Here is a 27,217-nt window from a genome sequence, read left to right on the forward strand (position 1 = left end):
ACAAGTATAGATATAAGATGTGATTAAATTTTTCTTACATTGTACTATGCATTACAAAACAAAAAGAAAAATTCATGGAAATGGTTTTCGTTGCGGATAAATGTTGTATAATCAGTTCTCATGTAAAGACATTGATAGAACGCCTGTGCAAGTGCAAGATTGGAAAATCACAGACATCCCGAGGGTGCTTGAGATTTCAAGCGGGTTAAAAAAAACTGCATGAAATGAAATCGCCGGTTTTCCCATTGAAATGAAGAATTGGTAGGATACGATCGTTCACTAACTCTTCATCTTATCGCCCCATTTTTACGGAAAAGCGCAAGTACTATGTATCAACCCATGGGTGAGATACAAAAAGCACTGGATATTCGTCACACTCACGCGAAACTATATTCAACATATTTTAAGTTATATTCATTTAACAAAAAAGACTGCCACTTAAATTCACTTAGATGTGTATAAATTGCTTTTGTGTTGTATATTAGTTTTTAAGGCTTTGCAGATCCGTTGGAATTACCGAAAATGAACAAGAAAGTCATATTTGCTAACAAATGTCCCGATACTATCGATTTTCCCTACATCTTTCACCAAAAAACTGTTACATCTAAAACAAAATCCCTATATTTTAGGAACCAATCAGTTCTTCTCATATCCCAACACCTACAACTAAACAAAATGCAGCCACTTTTTCTACGTCTGAAAGTGTCTATATTTTTCTTTCCCAATCAAATATAGTCCTCGAGGAAATATCACCGTTTGTGACCTTATAATTCTTTTAAATGTTCATTGCAAAAAGTCATTCTAAAGGTCCACAAAATATCAACTGGAAATAAAACATGTACACGATCGAAAATTACAATATATATTAAAAGGGATATAAGAGTAACAACAAAATAACAGAACACAATTCCGATTTATAACTAAGATAAGTCCAAATAAAATCTGACCCAATACAAAAATGTAGATATATAACACCACCGGAGTAGCTGGTACCGCAATGGTTCTGACTTAGTACAGGCATTTCAAACAAAATTGTTGGTTAAATCAAGGTTTTACAATGCGCCAAACCCCTTCTCTATTGCGGCGTGAATATACCGTTGGTGTTTAAATAGCATTTGCATATTATAGTGTCACAATCGGTAAATCAGTGGTCACCCCAGCACAGAGAATAATTTACAAAATGATATCATTTCTCATTGTTATTGAAGAAACTGGTTTTTTTTTTCAACCAAGGACTGATCAAAAAGAGTAATCAAGGGAACCGAGGTCATAGCGGTAATCAAACGAACGTAATCCAGGAACAAAGACCAGACATGGGAAACAGACATTCACAACAAAGAACATAGAGTAACAAAAATCATACATTCAAAGTAACAAAAGCAAAAGAGCAACTCAGACTCCACTAAAAACTGGGAGCATGGACCAAGTGCACCGGTAGGGTTAGCTTCCTCTGCTTTTCCAGAAACACTCGCCGAGTTGCTCATAAAAAGTCAAGTCCGAGTAGACGAAAGGGGAAATGAAAACTATGACACGTTGAACAAATCAGTTTTGATGGCGCAGATGGATACACCGTAACGATTCACGAGTTCATGATGACGACCATAAAGTTTTGTGGTGATGACTTCAATCTTGTAGCAACATAACCCTGCTCCAGTAGCCTATTTGTTAGAATTCTAGCGCGATACAAAGAGTCTGCGTAGTCTTGGCAGGGTCTGGCATAACGTATGAGTTGTGATATGAACACTCCATACGCAGGTGCCGATGGGATGTTGCCACAGAGGAAAGGAAAGTTGACAATTCTGAATGAAAAGTCATCGTAAAGTTTGGTCAATAGTTTTATTTTACCATCGATTTCTAAGTGAAGGTCACGATATGAGGCTGACTTTACAGTGTCTGTAGTATTCTTTATCTCAAGTTCTTGAGGGTAGATAAGATGTTTCAAATCCCCAAAATTAGGATTGTTTAAAAATAATACGTCATACATATAGCAGAAAATAAGATTAAAGAATCTAGCAAAACGATATTTTTTCTACCGGATCAGATCAGCTATAAAGTCAGCCTCAGAAGAGTGAAGGAATAGGTCAGCAAGTAGAGGAGCACAATTTGTTCCCATTGCTTGTTGAAAAGCGCGTCCACCATACTGGACAAATATGTTGTCGTTTAAAAATTCCAGCATTTTGTAAACATCTTCTTCTGTATATTTGAAAGATGATTTGGAATTATTTCTTACAAAGTATCAGGAATCTCTACCAAGAACTATATATTTGTATCTAAGTGTACCATCTTTTTTTGAAAAAAAACAACGATGTATCATGTTTTAAGTCGGGATTTTAACTGAGTATGTGGAATAGAAGTATACAGTGTTGAAAAATCATAGGTTTTAATGCTATTATATTATAATAATAGTTTTGAACCGATTGTCTTCAAAAGATCTTTCGAATTTTTCAGGATCCACATTGAGTTAATACCACTAAGGAAGTAACTAGTGTTGTGGTAGGACTGCAAACCCTCTTTTACAGCTGTGAGTATAGAAGGTAAAAGTTGTTTGGTGGTACATTTTGGAGATCCAACTTTATAACTTTGTTTGTATGGATTCTTGTGGAGTTTAGGAATCCAGTACATAGACGGTAAATCACAGTCATCGTCCTCGGTAGAGAGACTAAAAGAGGATAGCACAGATTTATGGTTTTCCACAATGTCGTCTTTGGAGAGTGTGGTAGCAGTATAGGTCTTATCACTGCTATTGTTTTCTACGTCTACCTCTGTTGTTTTGGGCTTTGTCTGCTGGTATGACAACATATTTGTCATGTATAGTAGACAATTTTTTTGCTACATCAAGGTCCTTGAAAACTACTCACTGACCTACTTAACTTTCATTCGTTTCAAAATTAAGGACCTCACGGCCTTTAACAACTCTGACAGAGAATCAATGTCTTCTTGTTCTCGTTTTATCCATTTTCTTCCGTAGTTCTCTACGGCATCAATCAGAACTTTAAAGTCATAATTCCAATTTCTGGAGCGCGGTTCACGGTACTTGTGACCTTTAGAAAGGATACTACGCAGAGATTCGTTTTCAATGATGGACAAATCTCCCGTAACGATGTGAAGGACCATATTTGAATGGAGAGTTTTTGCAAGAACAGTCAGGTGGTTTAGCCTCGAAGTCCTCAATCTCGAGGTTCTGCAACAGCCTTTTATAATTGAAAATTTTGGATGCAATGGATGAAGTATAGGAATATGAAATAATAGGTATCGATTTGTCTTTGAAATATGGGGGAATTTTGTTGATAACGTTTTTGTGATGGAGGATGTTAGCCAAATTAATTGCACCTATACCTTTGTTGACAAACGGTAGTGGTAGAAATGATCGTTTTTCTTCATCTTGATTTTTCACACAAACTGATTTAAAGAGTCGGTGGAAACCAATATCTAAAATTATGACAACAAGTCTGTATAATGATGAGGTAGGGTCAGAAACAGGAGTGTCAAGACTTGTTTAGTAAAGGGAGTGTAGTAAAGTGGGAAGTATAGAATAAAGTTTACTTCTAATGTGATGAAGTCCAAGAGGTTTTTGTATAAAGGGAAGGAGACCATCTATGGAGACATCATGTAACTTAGGTGACGCATAGTGGCGATGGCCATGACTCCTTTCCCGTCTTGGATTTTTGTCAAATAAATTCATCACATTTATACTAATGTCATATTGGGTTGAAAAAGTTCCTATATTTTTGATGTTGTCATTGCATCCGTAAGGTATTACAGTACCTGGTCTGTGTATCCAGGACTCCTCTCTTTCCCTACGATAGTTTTTACTTAAAACGGGACTCTTTGTAACATGGTAATTTTTTTTCTAAAATACGAATTTTCATATAGAGGATTGAATGATCTTGTTGATTAAAATGTGAAAAAGAATTTGGTAAGAGACATTTCGAGACGCACTTCCTAATATTCGTGATTCAGGAGTCTGTTATATCTATGGCATTCAAGGAAATAAAATTAGTAAGTTCCGTACAAAGTGTAACGAATCAATTGGGAAATATAAACACAATATAAAGGAGTTGTATCAAAAGCAGTTCTCTCATCGAGAGAAAAATATTTTCATACCATTACTTACTTACAAGATTCAATATTTTACTATTACAAATCAAAAAGTTGCTACACTGAGTGATATATGATAAGTATGCTAGTGTTCCCTACGACAACATATAGTTACTTTTAGTGCCAATGATCATCACAGAAAATTTAAAACAATAAAGTTCAGTGATAGTTAAAGTGTTCGCAATATTAACAAATTTTGCAGATGCATTTGGAACACTATACAGACCACAATAAATCAACTATTTCATTTCAGATATTAAAAGTAAGCCTAATATAGGCATAGAAATATCCAACTTCTTTAGTACGGGGGTCACGTGATTGGTCACAGGTGGCATTTTAAGCGAAATGGCTAATAACCCAAAACCAAAAATCAAAGTGACCCCATATATACCGATTAAGTCAATTGCATTATGCTGGGCAATGTAGACGGTTGTTTCGCGTTCAGTGGATCTTGCAAACGTTTTTTTATCACCCCGGACCCAAGGAAGAGAGTTTTGCATAGTGAGCAATGGTTGGTAAACATAAATCTCCCTGTCACATCTTTAACATACGTATACATCAGAGTCAACTTAGTTATCACTTTGATGAAAGCTACTTTGAAAGAAGTCTGGTTGTAATTTTAATTGTATTGTTTTATCGGTTCTTGAAAAGAAATCGGTATCAATCATTATTTAAAACTTTTCTGGTACTAACGTTCAATCGTAGGTTTTGACGTTCATAAGGTTTAAAAAAAAAAGGAATTAAATCCACAACATATTTATTCACATTATTTTTACGGAGTATTTTCATTCTCTATGATTTTTTTTTTTTATTAATTTCAATCCTATAAGCAAAGGTACATCTTATCGTGTTTCGCGAAACGGGTTGATAATGATGTGAATAGAATATAGTACGTTATGTCCAAAATTAATACGAAATATGTGTTATTATTCTTATATTATTCTTTAATGTAATAATGAATTCAGACTGCCGGGTTTTTTAAACCGTAATATGGTTGATATGGAAATCCTGTGTGTGTGTGTGTGTGTGTGTGTGTGTGTGTGTGTGTGTGTGTGTGTGTGTGTGTGTGTGTGTGTGTGTGTGTGTGTGTGTGTGTGTGTGTGTGTGTTCCTTTCTTCTTTTCCTTTTATTAATATCTTCATTAAACATAATTATTATTTTATTTTTTTTAAATTATAGTCTTATATCTAAAAATTATTTTTTTTATAAAGCGTTTATAACATTCTATTTGTTGGGCTCGTAAGTGTAGTCCAGGATGTTCAAATACCTAATAGATTTTGTAAATAATCAATTTATTGTCAAAAGGTTGATATGCAACTAAAATGAGATACAAATTAACTTAAAAAGTCGTGAAAGTTATTGACGAACATTAGGATATAATTTTTTTGTCTTTATTTTTTTTTAAATTTATACATATTTACTTGACTTTTTATGAGCTACTCGGCGGGTGTTTCGGGAAAAGCAGAGGACGCTTACCCTACCAGTGCAGCTGGTCCTTGCTCCCAGCTTTTAGTGAAGTCCGAGTTGCTCATTTGCTTTTGTTATTTTGTATGTATTATTTTAGTTACTTTGTGTTATTTGTTGCGTTTGTCTGTTTTCCATGTCTGGTCTTTGTCCCTGGACTACATTCTTTTGATTACCGCTATAACCTTGGTTCCCTTGATTACTCTTTGCACAGTTCCTTTTTTTTGCGACTATCTGAATCGACTTAACCCTTCTTGTAAAAATCGCAAACTTACACCTTAAGAACAAATAATTACAAAAACAATATCCAATAACCATCAATAATTGTTCTGAACGAATATAATGAAAGAAGCTTTCTAATGAATAAAACATCTGGGAAATGTTAAAACATTAACTTGCTAAATGTGTGTTTTAAATGATGAAGACTTACTCATTGAAATATGAGTACAACATACAGAAAAATGATATTTTTATTATTGGTATTTTCGTTTGTAAACTGGGTCCATACCTCTGCTGTTGACCATAGATCCCCAATGGTATTCACCAACCTAGTAATCGTACTTGTCTTTGAGGCCAGCTGCATCCTGTCCTCTTTACTTCATTCGTGGCCTTGGACTGACATTTTAGTCCCAGTAAAGTTGTTGTCTCTTTGGCATATTCACCATATCCTTCTCGTTGTATTATGAAATTCAAACTTTGCATCATATAACAAAAATGGAATCTTTAATAATTAATGTTATTCATTGTATCAAATACGGGACTACAATATTGTAAGATATATTTGACTTTTTTTTGGTTGAACTCGTCGGTGCTCGATTTGGCTTTCTGTTGCAATATTGTTTTGGTTTTGAATACTTCTTAATTGTATATATTTTTTTACTCTTAAACTTTACTTTAAAACTTTAGTATTTTGCTCTGATGCTACCGATGAAAGGTCATTCATTGAAAACGCGTACAGCTTGATCAAATTTGCACTATATATATTTTTGATATTTTGTATTTATTACAACACTATGACAGGCCTTTATCAAAATACAGAACCTTTCTATGATATGATATGATACAAGAGTAATTTTATTCTGACGGTATTGAGTTCACTTTGACATCAAATGACACCCATGATGCTAAACCTAATCGATGTAGCTTAGTCTCGCATTTCATTGGCAAATGTAATAGCAACCATCAAATTTGAGCTCCATACGGAATATTTTCAATCACTTATCTATTATATATTGACTAATTGGAAATAATTTACGTATTGAACCAATAAAATAATTGAAATATGAAGCATAGTGAAGTGGTCACACAGTTCAGCGTCAGCTATATTTTTAAAAGATAGTACTCATTGTTTCTTTTTTTTGTACGAAACAATTCTAAATCAAATATTTAGTTCCCTTAATATCATCATAGAACTATCGTTTACATGTAGTCTTCACATGAATTGATTTAAACAGGTTTTTGAAATAATAACACTCCATCGTTTTGTCATAACATGAAAGGCTTAGATATCGTTTTAAAGACTTTTTTTAGATCGTTATTATTATCCGATAATTCAAATTACAAGAAAAGATGAAGGCTACAAGGAAATAGTTGCAACTTTTACATGTAGAAACTCTCGTTTAAATGTATTTTTCGGCTGAATGAATTTTAAGAGATTATTGAAATATATAGAACCTATTTACCTCAATAAATGTGATTCAGTCTTTCATTTTTTTAAATTGTAAATATAATCTTACAATAAAAATTCTAAGAAAATTGAAAGATTCAGAGGAACAAGTTGCCTGTTTCCATTTAAAGACAATTCTGTCTCTTTAGTGGTATTCTTTCATAGATGACTTTTGTAATCTTTCTTATTTACAGTTCTTATTTATGTGTTCTCATTCAGATCAAAACTTTACAAACAACTGTCAAGGACAGGGTAAAAGGTCACAAAACAGTAAAAAACTTATTCAATGAAACAATCGATAAGTAGCAAAAACAAATAATATCAGGGTCCAGTGTATTTAAAAGATGCATGACAAGTTGATTTTTTCAATATTTTAATTAAACGGCAATAAAATAGATTTCAAAGAACAACAATTCTACCATGCATGTACCACATGACATTGATAAATAGCAATGGATTTTCACCAACAATAGTTCGCTATTCATGAACATTGGACTATAACTCCTTGGGTTTATTACAAAAGAAAGCGAATATGACAATATTTCTATGTTTATCTACAGACTTAGATCAGTGCATGTTTTCTTTCTTGTTTTAGAAATCTTAAAGAGAGCTGTGTCATCAAATTGACAGTCAATGCTAGATGAAATCCTTACTATTTATGATATTAATGATGAAAATGTGGAGCATTATAAGAGGTAGTATATTTTAATGTATGTAGAATGCCGCAAACAACATTGTACTCCAACTATGTTATGTTTAATATATATACATATTTTATAGTTTCATCTGATACTTAATGTTTTAAAGATTGAATATTATCATAAATATCATGCCAAAAACGTAATGGATTTCTCGTCAACTTTTCCGGTATCTATTTCAACATCCCTTCAGAACTTACGAACATAATGTACATAAATTATAAATTATATACCAGACTTATACGCCACGCTAGAGCTTAAAATTTGTCTATTTTCATGAAAATCATCATTTGATATAGTTTTTAATCACTTGTTTTGATTAAATTGACAAAGAGAAATATTTTGCCACTATAATATGTGCATACCTTTATGAAGTGATTGACAAAATACGTTTTCATATATTTTTACGACCAATATCTCAAAGAGTAATCAAGAGAACCAAAGTTATAGCGGTAATCAAAAGAATGTAATCCAGGGAAAAATACCAGACATGGAAAACAGACATACACAACAAAGAACATAAAGTAACTAAAATCATACACACAAAGTAGCAAAAGCAAATGATCAACTCGGACTACACTAAAAACTGGGAGCATGGACCAGGTACACCGGTAGGGTAAGTGTCAAACATATGTAAAACAACAATTTTGAAACATTAAGTTATAAAAAAACGTCTGGAAAGCATGTGCTTTTCGAAAAGTTTTGAAAATCTTGGGATTTTTTTTATGGTTTATACAGTAGAACATATTTCTCACCATACTGACCCTCGAAAGTAAGTTATCGTAGACACATAAAATAAATGCAGTATTTTTTAATGTAACCATTACATTAGTGTTAATGTATTAGAAAACGGTTCTTAATAAATAATGGGATAAATTTCTAATTCTATGGTATATGTGAGAAAAGTAATTCGGTTAGTTTATAAAGAATTGGATTTTTAAGAAAAAATGAGAATTGTTAGGAACTTTCTATTTACATCAAAACTATTATTTTTTTTATAATTACAGTAAATATTTTAAACGTTCATGAAAAGTGTAATAAGATTATTAATTGTACAGAGTGAATAATCAAAATACGACCAGAAGAAGCATAGATTTAAATAGTGTGCGCACGATATTAAATCTTTATACGTTGTTGGCATGAGTGATCATATTTTGGTTATTTACGATAACCAATTGATTATCCTATTTATTATATAGATTTCCTCAATAATACATTTCTATTTTCATCATGAATTTTGAAATTTGTGAACGGCGGATTGGTATCCGTGTTGGGACTTTCAGTGAGTTTTTTTTTTCGGGGGGAGGGGTGGTGAGAGTGAAATTACCGAATTTATTTTACACTGTGAATTATCGATTTTTTTTTACTGGGAATATTCGATATATCGCTGCTATCTATAAAATAAAAACGCATTAAGAGTGTAGTAATAAAGTAATGAAAAATACAATGGCGATTCTATTGGAAGGGAGAATTTCCATGTACTTGACTTATATATAATGTTAATGTGAATTTTATACCAGAGCAAGCGCTATATCGATATCATCTGATCAGTCTACAAAATATAAGTATTTATAAATTTATCCTTTATTTCAACAGAAAACTAAGGAAGACATTGTAAATTGTGATACATCTCTTTCAGGAGAATTACATTGGTACGTCTCTGAAAAAGTAACAGATTATGGGCAAACTGCCACCTTACTTTGTTTGTCTGACTTATGCAACAGTCAAAATTGTAGTTTTCGTGCAGGATGGGATATATATGATCCTGATTTTAAGCCATTTGCTGTAGTAAAAAAACAATATATACCGGTTTCTGCAAAATATATCGGCAAAATAGTTAAAGAAGGGTTTACTCTGGAAATCAGAAATCTGTCGAAAGAGGATGTAGATATAAATTATGAGTGCTCAGTGAGTTATCACAGAAGTAAAACGAAAATATTACAGAAGACAGATTTGTTTCGGGAGAGTAGATATGAAGGTATAAGCAAATTTTTAATTTCTTATAATACCATTCTACTTAGTGTATCACTCATTTACACATTCGTGAATATAGCCTATGGTCTTTGTTAAGTTGAAACATTATATCCTTTATAAAAATCAAAATCAGATTGCGGTTTTTTGGGGGCTTTCTTCGTTATTCTATTAATTCCCTTTTCTTTTTTTCAAACAACGTACAAAAACGATTTTAAATGTAAAGAAGAAAAATATAGAATACAAGTATTTACATTGTATTTGTATTTTATTATGAACGATCACTTTGTTTTGATCGTTGAAATAATAATGCTATTTCATAAATGGTTAAGGGTGCCTTTCAGTTATGGCATCCATGCATCGCCATCTGTACTAACGTAAAATTTATAGGATCCTTAATAATACTTTTAGGTGAATTTAAGAAAGAGCAAAAAAGTAATTGGGAAATGCAATGTGTTATAATACCTATATGCTATGTATGTTTTTTTATTAAATGTGACGTGCATCGTTGATTTAATCCTCTATCCTACGAGTCAACAACAATACGGTAAGTTTTCTTACATTACCTTGCACTGTCTGCTAAGTCACAACCCTGGATGGAACAAATGGGGATGCTTTAATAGGTAAGTGCACCTGAAAGCTTTATTTTATATAGCCTGGCTGGCTCAGTCGGCTATTCAAATACGACAATTTCTAAAGAAAAGTTTGTTTAAGAGACACGGGATTAACTACTTTCATCTTTGATGACATATTGTGTATTTTGAAATGTCAAGGTCAAAAGATTAAAAAGAAGGAATATATTTAGGTGATAGAGAAATCGACCCTGCAGATACATTATTCAACTCAGTATTGATATTCATTGGTTCTTTCGATTGAATGTGTGCTTACTTTGAAAACATTGTTTGCAGTTAGTCTAAGCATACATAGAAACCTTAGTGCACAATGGAGCCAAAATCTGCTAAATGTGCGGAAAATGCTTGATTTCATTTACTTTTTCCTTGTTGGAGATTTTTGTCACTTGCATGAACAATTTAAATATACCAACCGTAAAAGCGTTTAAAAATGAAAACAATTTTTACGAAATATTTATGCCCGGATTGAAAGCACAATTTCATAAGACATCGATATGATCTTTCACATAAAAAATAGTTTACGCAAATGATATAACTTCTCTTAAATGACAGTATAAGAAACTGTCATAAACTAATACACCTCTTTGAATATTATTCGAAAACTAGATTTTAGGGGTCTTTATTTTTTAAGTTCATAGATACGGTCTACGGGAGAAAACTGTTGAATATATGGACAAATTTTTTTTGCGATTCACCGATCTTCACAAATATAGCGGAAATATTCCGTTGTAGAATATGTTTCTTTTTAAGTTAATAGCAACAGGTTTTGTTTGCTTCAATGTCTATTCAACGAATTTTACAATAGAATCATTTCTACCATTTGCCTGAAAATAAAGCCTTTGATACTGAGCCACAAGTTGTTCGAGATTGATACTATTTTTACCGAAATCAATTATTAAAATACATATATTGTAATGATCGTTAAATAAAATGAACAACAACGTTGTTAAGGTGGCATCGGTTAAAAATTAACTTACCTTAAATGTCTGTGATAATATTATATGTGCTAGACGTAATTTTCTTTTTCGTAAACTCGTATATCCCTGTTTCAGATTCATTCACTGGCCGTTTCAGTAAAATATTTGACTTACCAGTGTTTTTTATGTTATTCATTTTCAGGGTTTCTTAGCAAAGAAGCAAAACGGGGTTTATATTTGAAAGTTGTAGAAGTGTGAGTTTGATTACAAATATTTTGTTTTCCAACTTCAAAATGCGATTTCTATTTCTTAAAGGGATATATTATCTTCAATTTTCTCAACAGATTTCAAACAGTCTCGATTTAGTAAAATTTGTCCCAAAAAAGAGTACATGTCCTTCAATAAATTCATATGAATTAATTAAGTTTTATTCCACTTTTTAAAAATATTCCGAAGTTGTTTTCAAACGCGTTTGCGTTTTAACGGCATTTACAATTGTCTCCCAATCGGTTTGTTTTATACAAAATAATGCAAACAAAATAAATTAAATATTGTTATTTGTTTTGGAGAGCTCTGCTCACGATCAGGATAAAATTTCTTATGATTCAACTAACATGGTGTTATATTATAAATATCGTGTTAATGACTTCTAGATCTGCTATTGGAATAAGTGTGTTTATCATGGTAGTCATCATCATCGTACTACCACTTGTAATTTTAAGGAGAAAGGCATCAGATCAAATAAAAAGTAAGTGAAGTTATATTATATATAATATATGATAGATACGAAAGACAAATAGAAAAAATGGTTTTAAAAACATATTACTGTGATTTCATTCTTTCAATTCTTTCAATTCTTTAATTGTTGAAATACCTAATATTTATTTTACAATCAACTTGGGAATATGTAAAATAAAATAGAAATAGGCAGGATTTTCAAATAGTTTACATGAAAGAGAGAATATGTTTTAAACATACCGTTTAAGACATAAAAGTTTGTTTATATTCGCTGTTGTAGATTCGACCGAAGACGAACAGAGTTCGCTTATGGAAACGGTATATCTCTAATACACTACTTTGATATATTTTAGAAATTTTAGATTTTATTCTATATTTTCAGCACAAATAAAAATGATGGCTTATAAGTATGAATGATTCGAAATTGTTGTTTTATGTCGAATATGCTCAGCCTATCAAAATAACAAAATTATGGTATCTAGTAATGTCTGTCTTTGTTGAAACATACAAAAAACCTAATAACTTGAATTCTTTTCTTTATTAATTATTAATTATTTGTTAAAAAAAACCTTTTAGCTTGAGAATGTTCTACGGACGGTGGTATGGATCTTGGTATAACTTGCTCTTAATGTTCTAATGTTAATGCTTCTAGCTAGACTCTGTATGGCTTGTTTTGTTTTTTGACTCTCGATAAAGTTTATGAACACATATAAATTAATACATTTCTAACAGTTTCTATGCATTGGCAAGCTCGTTTCGTGCCCATACGCCTAAAATGGTTTAAGCGTTATTTAAAATCGTTGTCTCTGTGAATGAGTCCCCTTTTCACTTTTTATACCTTTGTCCTTTTGGTATTGAAGAAGAAAAAAATATTTATATACGGTTACAGTGTTAGACACTGCCAAATGGAAAATAGTCAAACATATAGATAGATTTCAAAAAGCCTTGTAAAACTCCACCGTAAGCCTGTCAGATCTTTCTCATGGGTGCATTTACAAATATTGAAAAAATCGTGTTGACCTCTAGATATTACTTGCTATTTGTTATTAAAGTGGAGCTTTGATGCATTTGATGAATTCCCAAATATAGTGCTGCGGACTGCGAAGGATTTTTCGAATTTAAATGGGCTTAGAGGGTATACGGCTAACTCGTATGTCAGTTGAAAGATAATTTTTTGTATTTTGTTTTATATTTTGAATATCGTACTTATCAAAGTGAAAAACGGTAAAGTTTTCTACTACTTTGCATTAGTTAGAGGAGGGGTCAACGATCAATCGAGTAACAAGTAAAATGCAAAGATCATATGTATAGAATTTCAAAACTGTAAAAAAAGATTTTTCCGACAAAAGTTGACTATTTGATCACAGAACAAAAATTCTCCTAAAATCGGTTGCATTTTAGTGCATTTTCAATGATAAAATGACAATAAGACACAGTAGAATATTACAATGTATAAATATTCATTACTGAATACCAAATAAAAAAAACAAAACATTTCCGATGCGATCTGCAACATGTGCTATGCGAAATGAATTTGAAGTTACAAATTTTGACATATTTAAATTATACTCAAATTGTAAAACACAAAATCGTTCCCGGGGAATTTCTCCAGGTTCCGGGCTGTTTTATGAACAGAGCCACATATTAAGTATCGAGTCTACCTTACGTTTTGACTTGGGGTTCTGAAATTTGTTTTTGTATATATAAAAATCATACATATTTTTTTTTTTTTTTTTTTTTGCATTTGTCTTTATGTGCTTGGACTTTAAATAAAACATTAAAGATTTAACCATGAATCAGGGATTACCGAACATAAATGCGACTCAAGGATTCCTGATAAGGCTGCATTTCTTTAAAAAAAATTAACAGTACATAAACTGTGAACTTTGAACTTAGCATGGAAGCATATGCATGTTGTTACAATATTTTCGTCTTGGGATGTTTAACTGCTCCAGGCTATTGCTTGTAATGCAATTTTCTCTGCAGTGGAGGATTCTCACTGTGTGCAAGGATATTATTTACTATTCTTTGTAAATTTTCACGTGAAAATGACAAAATAAAAAGGGGTGCCAAACCCCTGCACCGCTTCTGGATCCTCCGCTACTCTGAGCGGATTATACTAAACAAGTGGATTAGATTAAAACTAACCAGATTCTTGGTAGAAATTTGAACGCAAAAATATGAAAGAAGTTCAGACAATAATAACTTCTATGGATTGTTTACCTCTCATAAAGACTCCAGTTTTAGTAGCTGTATGAATAGAACAAAATGGTAACATAATTGTTATAGAATATTAGTTCAAAGGAAACATCATTGTACAGGGCAGGGGCGGATCAAGAATATTAGAAAAAGGATGGGCTCTGATCAAGACATTTACAAACAATATATCGCTTGCTATAAGTTGTTATAAACTTACTTTTTTGCAGCGTAAGCATACATGTACAAAGCAGTTGTGGTAAGTGGTTCGTGCATTGTATTGTGCGTTTCATCTGACGTCATATTTTGACCAGGTAGAAAAGTTGTTTTGAACATTTACATTGTCATAATTTTATTTTTCGGGAACCAATCATGTCCAACGTAAAGAATAAATAAGTGAGCTACTTCTTGAATTTTGATTTGTTATTATCTAAATACCAGTAAGAATTAAACTGAATATGGGATTTATCATAACAGTAAAAGCATCTTCGCTAGCCAAGGGTTAAGGTCTTGCCCCCCCCCCCCGCCCCATTACGCAATGTGAGGGGAAGGACCTTAACCCTTGCCTAGTCATTATGCTGTAATAACTAGGAATCGGAAATAAGCCACTATTAACTTGGAAACTTTTCATCTGTCTATATGATAGTTAAGGCCGATTTTATTTGAAATAATCCTTTTACGAACAAAGTCCTTATAACGTTCTCTTTTTCACCGATACAAACTAGATGACTTTTAAGCAATGCCAGAATGTCCCTCCTTCGTTGAAATCCGGAATGGCATCATTTATATAAGAACAGATCGACAGGTGCCAAAGGAAAAACAGAGAAAAGGTATTACAATTACTATCCTACTATCCTACCGATGAACTTGTTCCAAACATAAAGTTGTTTTTTAATCAAATCTGGTGTGCCTAATAATTCTTTAAATTTAAATACGTTATACCTATGAGTATTTTTTGTATTTCTGGTGTCTTGTCTTCACTATGGATATCCTATTTATCGTTCCAGTTTCCTCAAAACGAAAATTGTTAAGCGCTCAATTATTGAATAACAGAAAGAAGTATGATAAACTTTTATCTATCTTCTTAAAAAGTACTTAAAATATTGATCATGTAAAAAAATAAGTTACTTTGGATGATTGTCGTGCTTTTCTGTTGTATCAACAGTTCGGAAACAGATACGGTTGTCCGGGAATTGACTTCAAGTTTACAATTGAAGTATAAAGAGTAGTTAAAATATGAAAAAAAAATGGAATACAAACTCATTTGGATAGCTCATGTTGCATATCGAATCGAGAAAGTTTATTTAACTTGTTATTCAGTAAAGAATATTCAGATATACCTTTTCAGGTTTAATTTTGTTCTGGGATTAAAAAATAACAATAACACATGTGTGATTATTATATTTGACAAAAATCAAGGACAGATAAGGAGTAATGGCAATCGGCACTATACATCACCTAAGGTGCATGATGTCTCCATAGATGGTGATCCTCCTTCATGCAAAAACCTTTTGGACTTCATCACATTCGAACTAAACTTCATTATTTGCCTCTCACTCTACTACACTTCCTTTATAAAACAAGTCTTTACACTCCTGTTTCTGAACTTACCTCGTCATTCTGCAGACTTGTTTCCATCATTTTGAATATTGGTTTCCGCAGACTCTTTAAACAAGTTCGTGTCAAAGGTCAAGATAAAGAAAAACGATAATTTCTCAAACTGCTTTTATCAACAAGGTGCAACTAATTTGACTAACATCCTCCATCACAAAATCATCACGAAGAAAACTCCCTGTATTTCAAGGACAAATAATATTCCTATAATGCACCTATCGCATCGCTATGTTCATTTTTAAAAGGCTATTGAGGACTTCAAGGCTTATCCACGTGACTGTTCTTGCAAATAGGAACCACTGGAATCAAAAGAATGTAATCCAGGGACAAAGACCAGATATGAAAAACAGACATACACAACAAAGAACATAGAGTAACTAAAATCATACATACAAAGTAACAAAAGCAAATGAGCAACTCGGACTCCACTAAAGACTGGGAGTATGGACCATGTGCCCAGTAAGGTTAGCATCCTCTGCTATTCAAGAGTTGCTCATAAAAAGTCAAATCCGGGGTAGACGAAATATGAACGGAAAACTATGACACGTTGAACAAATCAGTTTTCATGGCGCAGATGGATAATTCGTAACGATCCACGAGTTCATGATGATGACCATAAAACTTTTTAGCAATGAATTGTAGCAACATAACCCTGCTCCAGAAGCCTAGTGCGATACAAACAGTCTGTACAGTCTCGGCAAGCCCTAGCATAACGTATGAGTTGTGATATGAACACTCCATACGCAGGTGCTGAAGGAATGTTGCCACAGATGAAAGAAATCTTTACAAAATCTAATAAAAATTCATTGCGTTTGTTGTATAGTTTGACCAATAGTTCTCCTTAACAATCGATTTCTAAGTGTAGGTCAAGATATGAGGCTGACTTTACAAAGTCTGTAGTATCCTTTATCTCAAGTTCTTTGGGGTAGATGCTATGTATCAAATCCCCAAAATTAGGATTGTTTAAAGATACTACGTCATCTATATAGCGGAAACTGAGATTAATCGATTTTGCTAAACGATATTCTTTCTTCCGGATCAGATTAGCTTTACAGTCAGCCTCATAAGAGTGAAGGAATAGGTCAGCACTAGAGGAGCACAATTTGTTCCCATTGCTTGTTGAAAAACGCGTCCACCATACTGGACAAATATGTTGTCGTTTAAAAATTCCAGCATTTTGTAAACATCTTCTTCTGTATATTTGGGAGATGATTTGGAATTATTTCTTAAAAAGTATGAGGAGTCTCTACCAAGAACAATATATTTGTATCTAGGTGTACCATCTTTTTTTTGGAAAAACAACGATGTATAATGTTTTTAAGTCGGGATTTTCACTGAGTATGTGGAATAGAAGTGTACAGTGTTGGAAAATGATAAGTTTTAATGCTATTATATTCAGATAATTGTCTTGAACTGATTGTCTCCAAAAGATCTTTTGAATTTTTCAGGATCCACATTGAAATAATACCACTACGGGAGTAACAATGCTGTGGTGGACTGCAAACCCTCTTTGACAGCTGTGAGTATAGAAGGTTAAAGTTTTGAAAGAGGTTTAGTGGTACATTTTGCAAATCCAGCTATGTAACGTTGTTTGTATGGATTCTTATGGAGTTTATCCAGCACATAGACGGTAAATCGCTGTCATCAACCCTGGTATAGAGACCAAAAAAGGATAGCACAGATTTATGGTTTTCCACACATTTCTTTGCAGATTGTGGTAGCAGTATAGGTCTTATCACTGCTATTATTTTCCACGTCTACCTCTGATAATAAACCTTGGATGTAAAACGTTTTGCAGACAAAAACAAAAACAATGTTGTTTATGGCTTTGTCCGCTGGTACGACAACATATATCATGTATAGTAGACAAAGTTTTTCTACATCAAGGTCCTTGAAAATCGATGTAGCATTGGCACTCATTGACCTACTTAAAACTTTTATTCGTTTCAAAATTAAGGACCTCACGGCCTTTAACCACTCCGACAAAAAATCAATGTCCTCTTGTTCTCATTTTATCCATTTTCTTGCACAGTCCTCCACGGCATCAATAAGAACTTTAAAGTTATAATTCCAATTTATGGAGCGTGGTTCACGGTACTTGGGACCTTTCAAAGGATATTACGCAGAGATGGTCAAATCTCCCGTAACCACGTGACCGGAAGGACCATATTTGAATGGAGAGTTTTTGCAAGAACAGTCAGGTGGTTTATCCTTGAAGTCCTCAATCTCGCGGTTCTGCAACAGCCTTTTATAATTGAAAATTTTGGATGCAATGGATGAAGTATATGAATATGAAATAATTGGTATCGATTTGTCTTTGAAATTTGGGGGAATTTTGTTGATAACGTTTTTACGATGGGGGATGTTAGCCAAATTAATTGCATTTATAACTTTTGACAAACGGTAGTGGAATAATGATCGTTTTTCTTCATCTTGACTTTTCACACAAACTGGTTTAAAGAGTCTGTGGAAACAAATATCTACAATGATGGCAAAAAGTCTGTATAATGATGCGGTAGGGTCAGAAAAAGAAGTGTCAAGACTTCCTTTGTAAAGGAAGTGAAATAGAGTGAGAGGTATAGCATAGAGTTTGGTTCTAATGTGATGAAGTCCAATAGGTTTTTGTATGAAAGGACGGTGACCATCTATTGAGACATCATGTCACTCATGTGACGTATAGTGGCGATGGCCATCACTCCTTTCCTGTCTTGGAGTTTTGTCAAGCAAATTCATCGCATTTAAGCTATTGTTACATTGGTTTGAAAGGTATCCTATATTTTTGATGTTGTCATTGCATCCTTAAGGTATTGCGGTAACTAGTCTGCGTATCCAGTTCTCCTGTCTTTCCTTACGGTAGTTTTTACTTAGAACGGCACTGTTCGTAGGATGGTAATTTTTTTTTTCGAAAATGCGAACTTTCATAGAGAGGATCGAATGATCTTGTTGATAAACTGTTGGGAATTTGATGGTATTTATTCCCGAACGATGACCGCACATTCTTTTGTGTAATTGTTCTTGTGTATCACCGACATATATTAAACCACATAAGTTGCATTCTAATCCATATATTTAGTTTGTTGATTTGCAACTTACAGTCATTGTGACTTTTTGTATGGATGGCTTTGTTTGTAAGGAAATAAAGGAAATAGAGAAGTAAGAGTCGGTTATAAGAATGTTTTGTACATTTTGATATAGTACATTGTGGATCGTCATCGTTGTAGTCAAATATATCATTTAAAGTGATGGAACATGGTTTGATTATTTTGAAATAGTAGAATATTTGTACTGTAATAGATGGTCTGTAGACTGAACGTGTGATTGGGTACTTTTTGTTGGAGTGGTCAGATGTGAACGTGCTAAGAGTACCATCTGGGGATACCACAGTCTTACAAGACAACAGAGGCTAGATTTTGTAACATTGTTTTTCAACAACATGTGTTTCCTGATAGGTGATTTAGAATCTCTGGATTCCTTTGTTAGCCGCCTTCTTCTAATTGTTAATATCCGACATAGAATTATTCAATGTGCAGACGCGACAAAAAGCAAATGATATACCAATTCCGACTTTACTTTTTGGGGGGTTTTTTTGTTGTTAATTTTAATAACGTATAATAATGCATCCGTATTTTTTTCTTTGTCATCATTCTTTATTTGTTTTATAACTTTTAATGGCTTACTGATTTATGTATTTTTTATTTTTTTTAATTAAACAACAGAAAAACTTTAAACTGACGCAGAGCGAAATTGAAGGTATGTTTCGTCTATATATTATTAACTAATAGTTCATAATATTAAGGTTCATATGGCAATTAATGAACCAGTTGATTGCGAACAATGGGTCGATGATTATTTGTTCGTTCACCTTTTGATCTTTTTTTATAAACAATATATTATACTATATATTTAGATATTCAGGAATGACGCATGTATGTTTTGAAGCATACATTTCACTCCAACTGTATGTCAGCGTTTTTCATGTAGGAAAGCTCGATACCGATAACGCGCGTATTTCTCATTACGGATCGGCAATTTCCTTTCCATCTCTGGAAGCATTCCTTCATCACCTGCATACGGAATTTTCAGTTCAAAGCTCAATCGGTATACCAGCGCACTTCAGAAGTACGCAGTCGTTTTGTACAGTGTTAATCTTTTTTATAAATAGGCTTTGACAGGATTATGTTGCTACAAGATTAAAGAGTAATCAAGGGAACCAAGGTTATAGCGGTAATCAAAAGAACGCAATCCAGGGACAAAGACCAGACACGGAAAACAGACATACACAACAAAGAACATTAAGTAACTAAAATCATACATACAAAGTAAAAAAGTAAATGAGCAACCCGGACTCCACTAAAAACTGGGAGCATGGACCAGGTGCATCGGTAGGGTTAGCGTCCTCTGCTTTTCTAGAAACAACCGCCGAGTTCCTCATAAAAAGTCAAGTCCGGGGTAGACAAACGAGGAAAGGAAAACTATGACCCGTTGAATAAATCAGTTCTCATGGTGCCGATGGATACACCATAACGAACCACGAGTTCATGATGACGACCATAAAACTTCTGTAGTGATGACTTCAATCTTGTAGCAACATAACCCTGTTCCAGAAGCCTATTTGTTAGAGTTCTAGCGCGATATAAAAAGTCTGCGACGTTTTGGGAAGCTCTGGCATCATACACTATAAATTGTTGATGGGCGTCTTCAAGAACCCCTGGATCGTTATGGTAATTTCATCTGCAAAATGAGAACAAATGTGTTAATCGTTTCATAGCTATCTTTTCCCAACCTGGATGTTGCATTTTTATGCTATTCAGTGGGTGTTTTAAAAACAAATCAGAAGACACTACCCTTAGCGTTACATCTGGTCCATGCCCAAAATGTTAATGGTGACTAGTTTTATCATTTACTTTTGGGGTTTCGTTTACAAATAGTTTTGGTTATTTCATGATTTTTGTTGTTTGAGACTATTTTCTGTGTCCAGTCGTCCTTCATGTATATCATTCTTTTGATTACCGTTTGGGTCCCTTATTTTCCCTCTCGTATTCAGTTCCTATGAGCTTCTAGGTTGTGAGACAAAATTAAAAACTATGATGTATAATGTATAAGAAAATTTGTCATATACGTATTTTTCAACAACTTTTGAACTTATATAAGTATTACATTTTTCGTAACTTTTCCCTTTTAAGCAGAATTCAGAAGGGTTATTTTATTCTTATCTTTTGTCATATGATCCACGCTGTAGATAGAACTATTACGAACTATTTTAAGATTTCTTCTTTCTGCATTCGTGGTGATGTTTTAATGTAGCCGAAAAAATTTAACGGGTTTCTGGCCTACAACTTTTCTAGCAGATAATATTGACATTTTCTCAAAAGTTGACTTTTCATGTAAGCTTTATTAATAAAGCACAGTCTCGACCTTAATTTGTAAGCAGTGTATCCTTTACCGTGAAGCTTTTGCATATGGTGCTGATCCTAATCTAAGATAACGTTTTTGAGCGCAGTTTCTATTAAAGTGAATGAGTTGGGAGACACAAACGCAGTTAGCTAGATCACGTGGAATGGTACTTCATAGAAAAGGATATTTAACAATTGTGAACCCAAGGACGACCCTTTCTTCATGAAATTAAGCTTTTCCCTTCTTTGTGTATTTCGAGTTTAATGTCATAAAGGCCAAGTATAAGAGAACTATAACAAGTACGCAGTATCTTTAATTTCATGTTGTGTAGGCAGATTAATAAATGGATTCTTAAGAATGATAATTCAGAAAAAAGATCTCTGAAATCCCAAATCAAATTCGGAAACTTATATGTTAAAACAGATTGATTATTGTCAAACAAATCTCAACTTCTCGTTTACTTTTTAGATCAGCAAAATGATGGAAATGTAATGACTACCCAGACATCAACATCTGTCGCTGAATTAGAGAAATTAAAAAAATCAAAAATATTGGTAGGTGTAATCCTCTGAACTAACCTCTGACTTAGAATTTGATAATATCCGTGCTCTAAAAAGAAGGTACGTGTACAAATCACATTCCCGAAAGTATCGGATCAACTGGGAAACATATACTCCTAAGGCTTCGGGTGTTAGAGTATTGCCGCTAAGAAAAAGGAAATTACAATTAAAAAGTCAAAATCATCACGTTTTTCATTAAGTGTTGATTTCATAAGTTCTGTACAATTTATGTATAAGATAAATTATGTATGAAGAAGAAGGTATATCAGTTGCTTTTTTTTTAATTTCAAATTCATTTGGATAACTCAGATGTAACATATCATAACACAAGAATTATTCACATATTGCATCATCTATATAATAGAAAATATAATTGAAGGATTGACTGGGCTTATTTGATTAAACTTAAATATCATATTCGTAAAATTATCTTAAATTTACGAAATATTATTATTGCTCTGCTCTATGAAAAATGTACTATGAAAATTGGTATTATAAAACAAAATAAAACACACTATGGTGATTTACTTAGAAATCAGAATCAATCACATTTACTTTTAATAAAACTTTTTCAAAATACGGTTGCTGTTCCTAAAATAATATATTTTACTAATTTGCTGGTCCTGAATTGAGAAAATTTAAGTAAAAGAATAATTGACAAACGAGACGACTCTGTACACAACGGTGTACAGTGTGTATATCTTTTGTGTTATGGTATGCCAGAGCTACTAGGCACTATTATATTTTCTTAATACGCCATCTTAATTTACAAGAATGACTTTTACACCAAGGTTTATTAAAATAAAATCCAATACGCCGCCTGGAAAAGATCTACTTCCGATATCCAGATTTCATTAAGAAATATTATATTTTTAAAGAAAAGATAATAGATGAACTGTGAGCGTCCTTTCATTGCAAATTTGATATTTAATTTTTTCCGTATGTTGTACTAAAAGGTACTCAGTAAAAGAGAATTGGATATACATGTATTACAGTGAATTTTATTATCTGTTCATTTGTTGTTTCATTTCATTTTGTTTTACCTTACATTGAAGGACATGGTTAAGGCCTTATAAAACTGGTTTTACCCCGCCGCAGACTTGTGTCTGCCTACAATCGGGGGTCATTTATGAGTCTTCGTGTAGTAATATGCCTTTTAGTATATTTCACCATATCTGTTCCTTTTAGACTCGACGTCCTACAGATTGACAACCCACCGAACATAACACTATCCAGGCACAGTAACTCCTTTAATACTAATTAATGTGGCTAAGTCATAGAATATACTTTGGTTCTCTATTACAATTTTTAATCATATCGCTCTCCAGAGAGTTCTGAATAATTACGTTTATATTTAAGTTAAGATGCCTGCCAATTTCTTGTGACGTAAGATTTATTTATTTTATCCTCTACCGGAAGTTGTCGATGGGGTTGAAAATGATTTTTTTCTGATCATTGTGCACTTCAATATTTACTGGCTTTACCCTGTATCAATTCCCTGGCTTAAAATCTAAAAAAAAAACATTTTATTTTGAGTTTTAGTCTACATTTACTTAATTAAATACAATGCAGATCCGGCTATAACAAATGTTAATATATTTCGATTGAACTCATTTTGTCTACATTTTTTTTCTTTTGAAATCTTCTTGTAAATTTTTGGTTCTGCCTTTTTTTATTACAATGATTTATTACAATGATTTATTGCTTTGTAATATCAAGATCAAGATCAAGTTCATTTTTTAACTAATCAAATTGCGTTTCATCAAATTTGTTATTTTACTATGATTTCATCCATATATCTTCGGTACTGTTTTGAATACTGATTTTTCAACTTTCACCGAAGGTGATTTCGTGCTGCCAGAAGAAATAGCAATATTCCAGAAATAATTAGCCCAAAAGGAAGCGGAAGATTTAGCCATTGTAAAACCTCGTTTTACCCATAATTTCAATCTAAGTCAAGACAATTACTTTTCGTTTTTGTTTTTGTTTTTGTTTTTGTTTTTGTTTTTGTTTCTTTTTTTTTGTTGTGTTTTTTGTTTTTTTTTTGCCTGATATTGCCATTTGTTACATTTTGTTTCCTTTTTTGGCATTACCTTTCGACTATTGCTTCGGATATTGTGTTTTTAAGAAACTACTATATTATTGTGTGCAGTGGCTCATTTGACGTAAAATATGAATTATAAATACCCAATTGCACAATAGCAAAACTAAAAAGGTATAGGGGCACTAAATACAAATAGAATATAAATAAAACGCTTAATTATAAAGGCAGTGAGGTCCAAATTTTCAGCCTTTCGACGATAGTCAAAAGCAAACAATTCTAAAGGTGAAGAACGCCGACTCAGACTGTAGAGACAAAATGTTGGCCATTGTGAAAACGCGCCAAGTTCAAGATAAAAAAAAATTGAATTTGCAAGTGTAAAATATGAAAAACAAGTGAAACTGCGCTATGACAACTAAATAATGCGTGTTTTGATGTTTGTCTAAAATTGGTGAGAGTCACAAGAAAATGAACAGTTGTTGAAAGAACTGTCGGTCTTTTTTATTTGAACATGTTTCTGAAAGGACATTTACTTTCATACCATTAACACTGAGGTTGGTATCTTGAAAAATGCCACAGACTGACCAATCCTTTCCAGTGGTAACACTTAGTTTGTGTTGTACGAATATCACCTGATCCCCGATAGTTTTGAAAAATGATGCGGTTTCTCGATCCAAGACTTTGCTAGATGAGCCTCTTTTGACGAAAAAGGATTTCATCATGTCACATTAAACCCTGAAATATTGGTCTTCCCTGCAAGTCTCGGAAATTGAAACTTGGAAATGGCATTTTTGCATGACTGAGGATGACATGACTGATCATTTGAGAACAATTTTAGTAACAATTTAATTAGTTTGGAATTAATAATTAATATCTATGGACGACAGACTCTTCTTGGTGATGTTAAAAGTATATTCGATGGCTGGATGGTAAGAGGAAAAAAAGTTGATGAAAGACATCCATTTATGTTCTCTATCGGAGGGCACCCCAAAGACATCGTCTATATCTTTTGTAAAGATCTGGTAGGGCCTACATACTCAGAGGTAGCCAATATTGAAAAAGCAGACTGGGTCCAGTTTTGGTCTCCATTGCCACACCACTTGAATAACTATAGTGTATGCCATCATACTTTTAAAAGAATGTGTTATTTCCCTTCATTCGCATAGAAATCCTGTCTGGAAAGAATCTGGACCTTTCTTGATATCTCAAAGGCTGGATTTTTCATCTCCTTATCGTCAACACAAGTATGAGAATTATCTATGTACTAACGTTCTACTTCCTACCACCAATATTTTAACTTTGACCTATTTAGTTTCACTTAAGTTAACGGGGTAAATTCTGTATACAGTAGAGTGCCACTGAAGTTAACTTCACGTCATATAACCAAAAAGAAACTGTCACTGCGCAAAACACACGCCCTCTTGTCAAATAAATTATGCAAATAAACGACAGAATAAATATGTAACAACGCTGAATAAAAGGATATAATAATAATATAAGGGTTTGTCACGATTTGTACAAGGGTATTTATATTTAAGTTCAGAATATCAAAAGAGAAGTCAATGTTAAAATGTTGCTGCTACGAAAAGCTTGTTGTTTTGATGCCCATTATTACGTGTCGGCTGATACCAAGTGGAAAGTAACATGCAATAATTTGATCAAGTCATTACAAAGATGTGTAATATGCTACCAAGAAGAAAATGACGATCCAAATATATATATAGTCTATGCTTCACATTTTAAGCTAAAATCTACATAATTTTACCGCTTCAACCGTTATACGAAAGTATGCCGTACATCTATCTCAATACATTTATCCCATTTGATGGTATGGTACTAGTAATTGTACGAATAGTTAGTGATTAGTTCAATATCGTTGTGTAATCTCGTCAGTGTTGTCTGTTTGTAAGTTGCAAAAAACCCTCCAGTTAAAGTTTCTGTAAATATTCCAGTTTTATCTCCGGTCTAGGTCCCCGCTTAATGAGTTATAGTATACTGAATATCATTAACTTCGTGTGTGGATACATTCTCAAAACATTATGCTGCACTGTTCTTTGATAGAAACTGAACAGTTCCTTTCTGCTAAATTTTGTGTGCCCCATTTGCTCCCTTGTTAGTCAATTCATTACTGATATTTTCTTTATTTAAATTTGCAAAATACATCAATAAGTTATCTTTTCTCTCCTGCGTGTATGAAAAACGAAGAATGGAACGGAAAGGATAAGAAAGATTACCGGTTTTAGCGGGTGGTATTCTTGACGGTAGTGTGGTACATGCAATTTTCATCTTTGTTAACCAATGAAAAGCGGAAAATTAAATGCAGTTTACATGTAATATATAAATCAATAAATTACATTATATACTTTAGGAACACGAAGCCTGCATAAGTAAGATCGACGAGAAAATTAACGAAATATCGAAACTGGAACGAGAAAAATATAATAAAGAGATAGAAAGTAAAGGTAATGTTTCCTCGCTGACTTAGTCTAATCATGCTTAAAATAATATAGGTACTTTGACATCGGATTGAGGATTTAAAACACATATTGCAAGGAACCTTTGCTAAAACAGGGCAAAAATGTACTTTTTAACGCATTTTATTAGACATTTAAAAATACAATATTATGTTTATTTGTCTACTAGTAATAGATCGCATTTATAGTTTTTACTATTTTCACTTGAAATTTTAAATTTCGCTTCTTTATGCACTCCTGAGTTCATCGAGTCTATCTTACTGCCTATGTTGCCAAAGAAAAAGTACATTTGATAGAAAAATTATTATTCGTGATTCCACAAATCGTTTATGTTTTAGAGTAGATAAGTGACAACTTTTTTTAATCAAATATATATTTCTCGGTAGCAAGTCAGAAATACTTTTATGTTTTCCGAAATCGAGACTTTTTTTCTACTTGAGTAGTTAGCATTTGTAAATGTTAACTGACCAAAACCAGAGTTTTATTTTGCTTTTATTATTCCCACGTGGATTTACATTTTAGTACCGCTCATGAGCAAATGGATATGTTATGCAAGTTGCAAAATGCTGCATGAACCAGACGTTTTGTATTATGTATATTGATCTTTCTAAAACTTACTTTTTTGTAAACAACCATTCAATTCTTTTACAAAGTATCATCATTTACGATCTACCCAAGCTTTGACCATTGTGTTAAACTGTTGAAGAAACTAACGATAAAAACGCAGATCATTTACAGCAAAACTCCTGCTATT

At 32.8% G+C, this 27,217-nt stretch overlaps 1 protein-coding gene across 5 annotated transcripts in view; it reads left to right on the forward strand.

The window, feature by feature from the left end:
* LOC148617844 (kinesin-like protein KIFC3) overlaps positions 1 to 27,217 on the forward strand; it is a 40,587-nt gene that overhangs the window by 697 nt on the left and 12,673 nt on the right. For 3 of the 5 annotated variants that reach the window (XM_088585429.1, XM_088585431.1, XM_088585430.1), the window contains exons 2-9: positions 7,824 to 7,923; positions 9,566 to 9,904; positions 11,649 to 11,700; positions 12,100 to 12,194; positions 12,465 to 12,502; positions 19,711 to 19,744; positions 21,857 to 21,942; positions 26,358 to 26,451. In XM_088585429.1, the coding sequence (XP_088441555.1) occupies positions 7,869 to 7,923; positions 9,566 to 9,904; positions 11,649 to 11,700; positions 12,100 to 12,194; positions 12,465 to 12,502; positions 19,711 to 19,744; positions 21,857 to 21,942; positions 26,358 to 26,451 (793 nt within the window). In that variant the 5' untranslated portion in view covers positions 7,824 to 7,868. The remainder of the gene's footprint in view (positions 1 to 7,823; positions 7,924 to 9,565; positions 9,905 to 11,648; positions 11,701 to 12,099; positions 12,195 to 12,464; positions 12,503 to 19,710; positions 19,745 to 21,856; positions 21,943 to 26,357; positions 26,452 to 27,217) is intronic. The other 2 variants (XM_088585433.1, XM_088585432.1) reach the window with 2 other exon arrangements.

The sequence above is a fragment of the Perna viridis genome, chromosome 5 (assembly GCF_037379345.1).
Source record: "Perna viridis isolate PV_CMFRI_1.1 ecotype Kerala chromosome 5, ASM3737934v1, whole genome shotgun sequence".
Taxonomy (NCBI): Eukaryota; Metazoa; Mollusca; class Bivalvia; order Mytilida; family Mytilidae; genus Perna; species Perna viridis.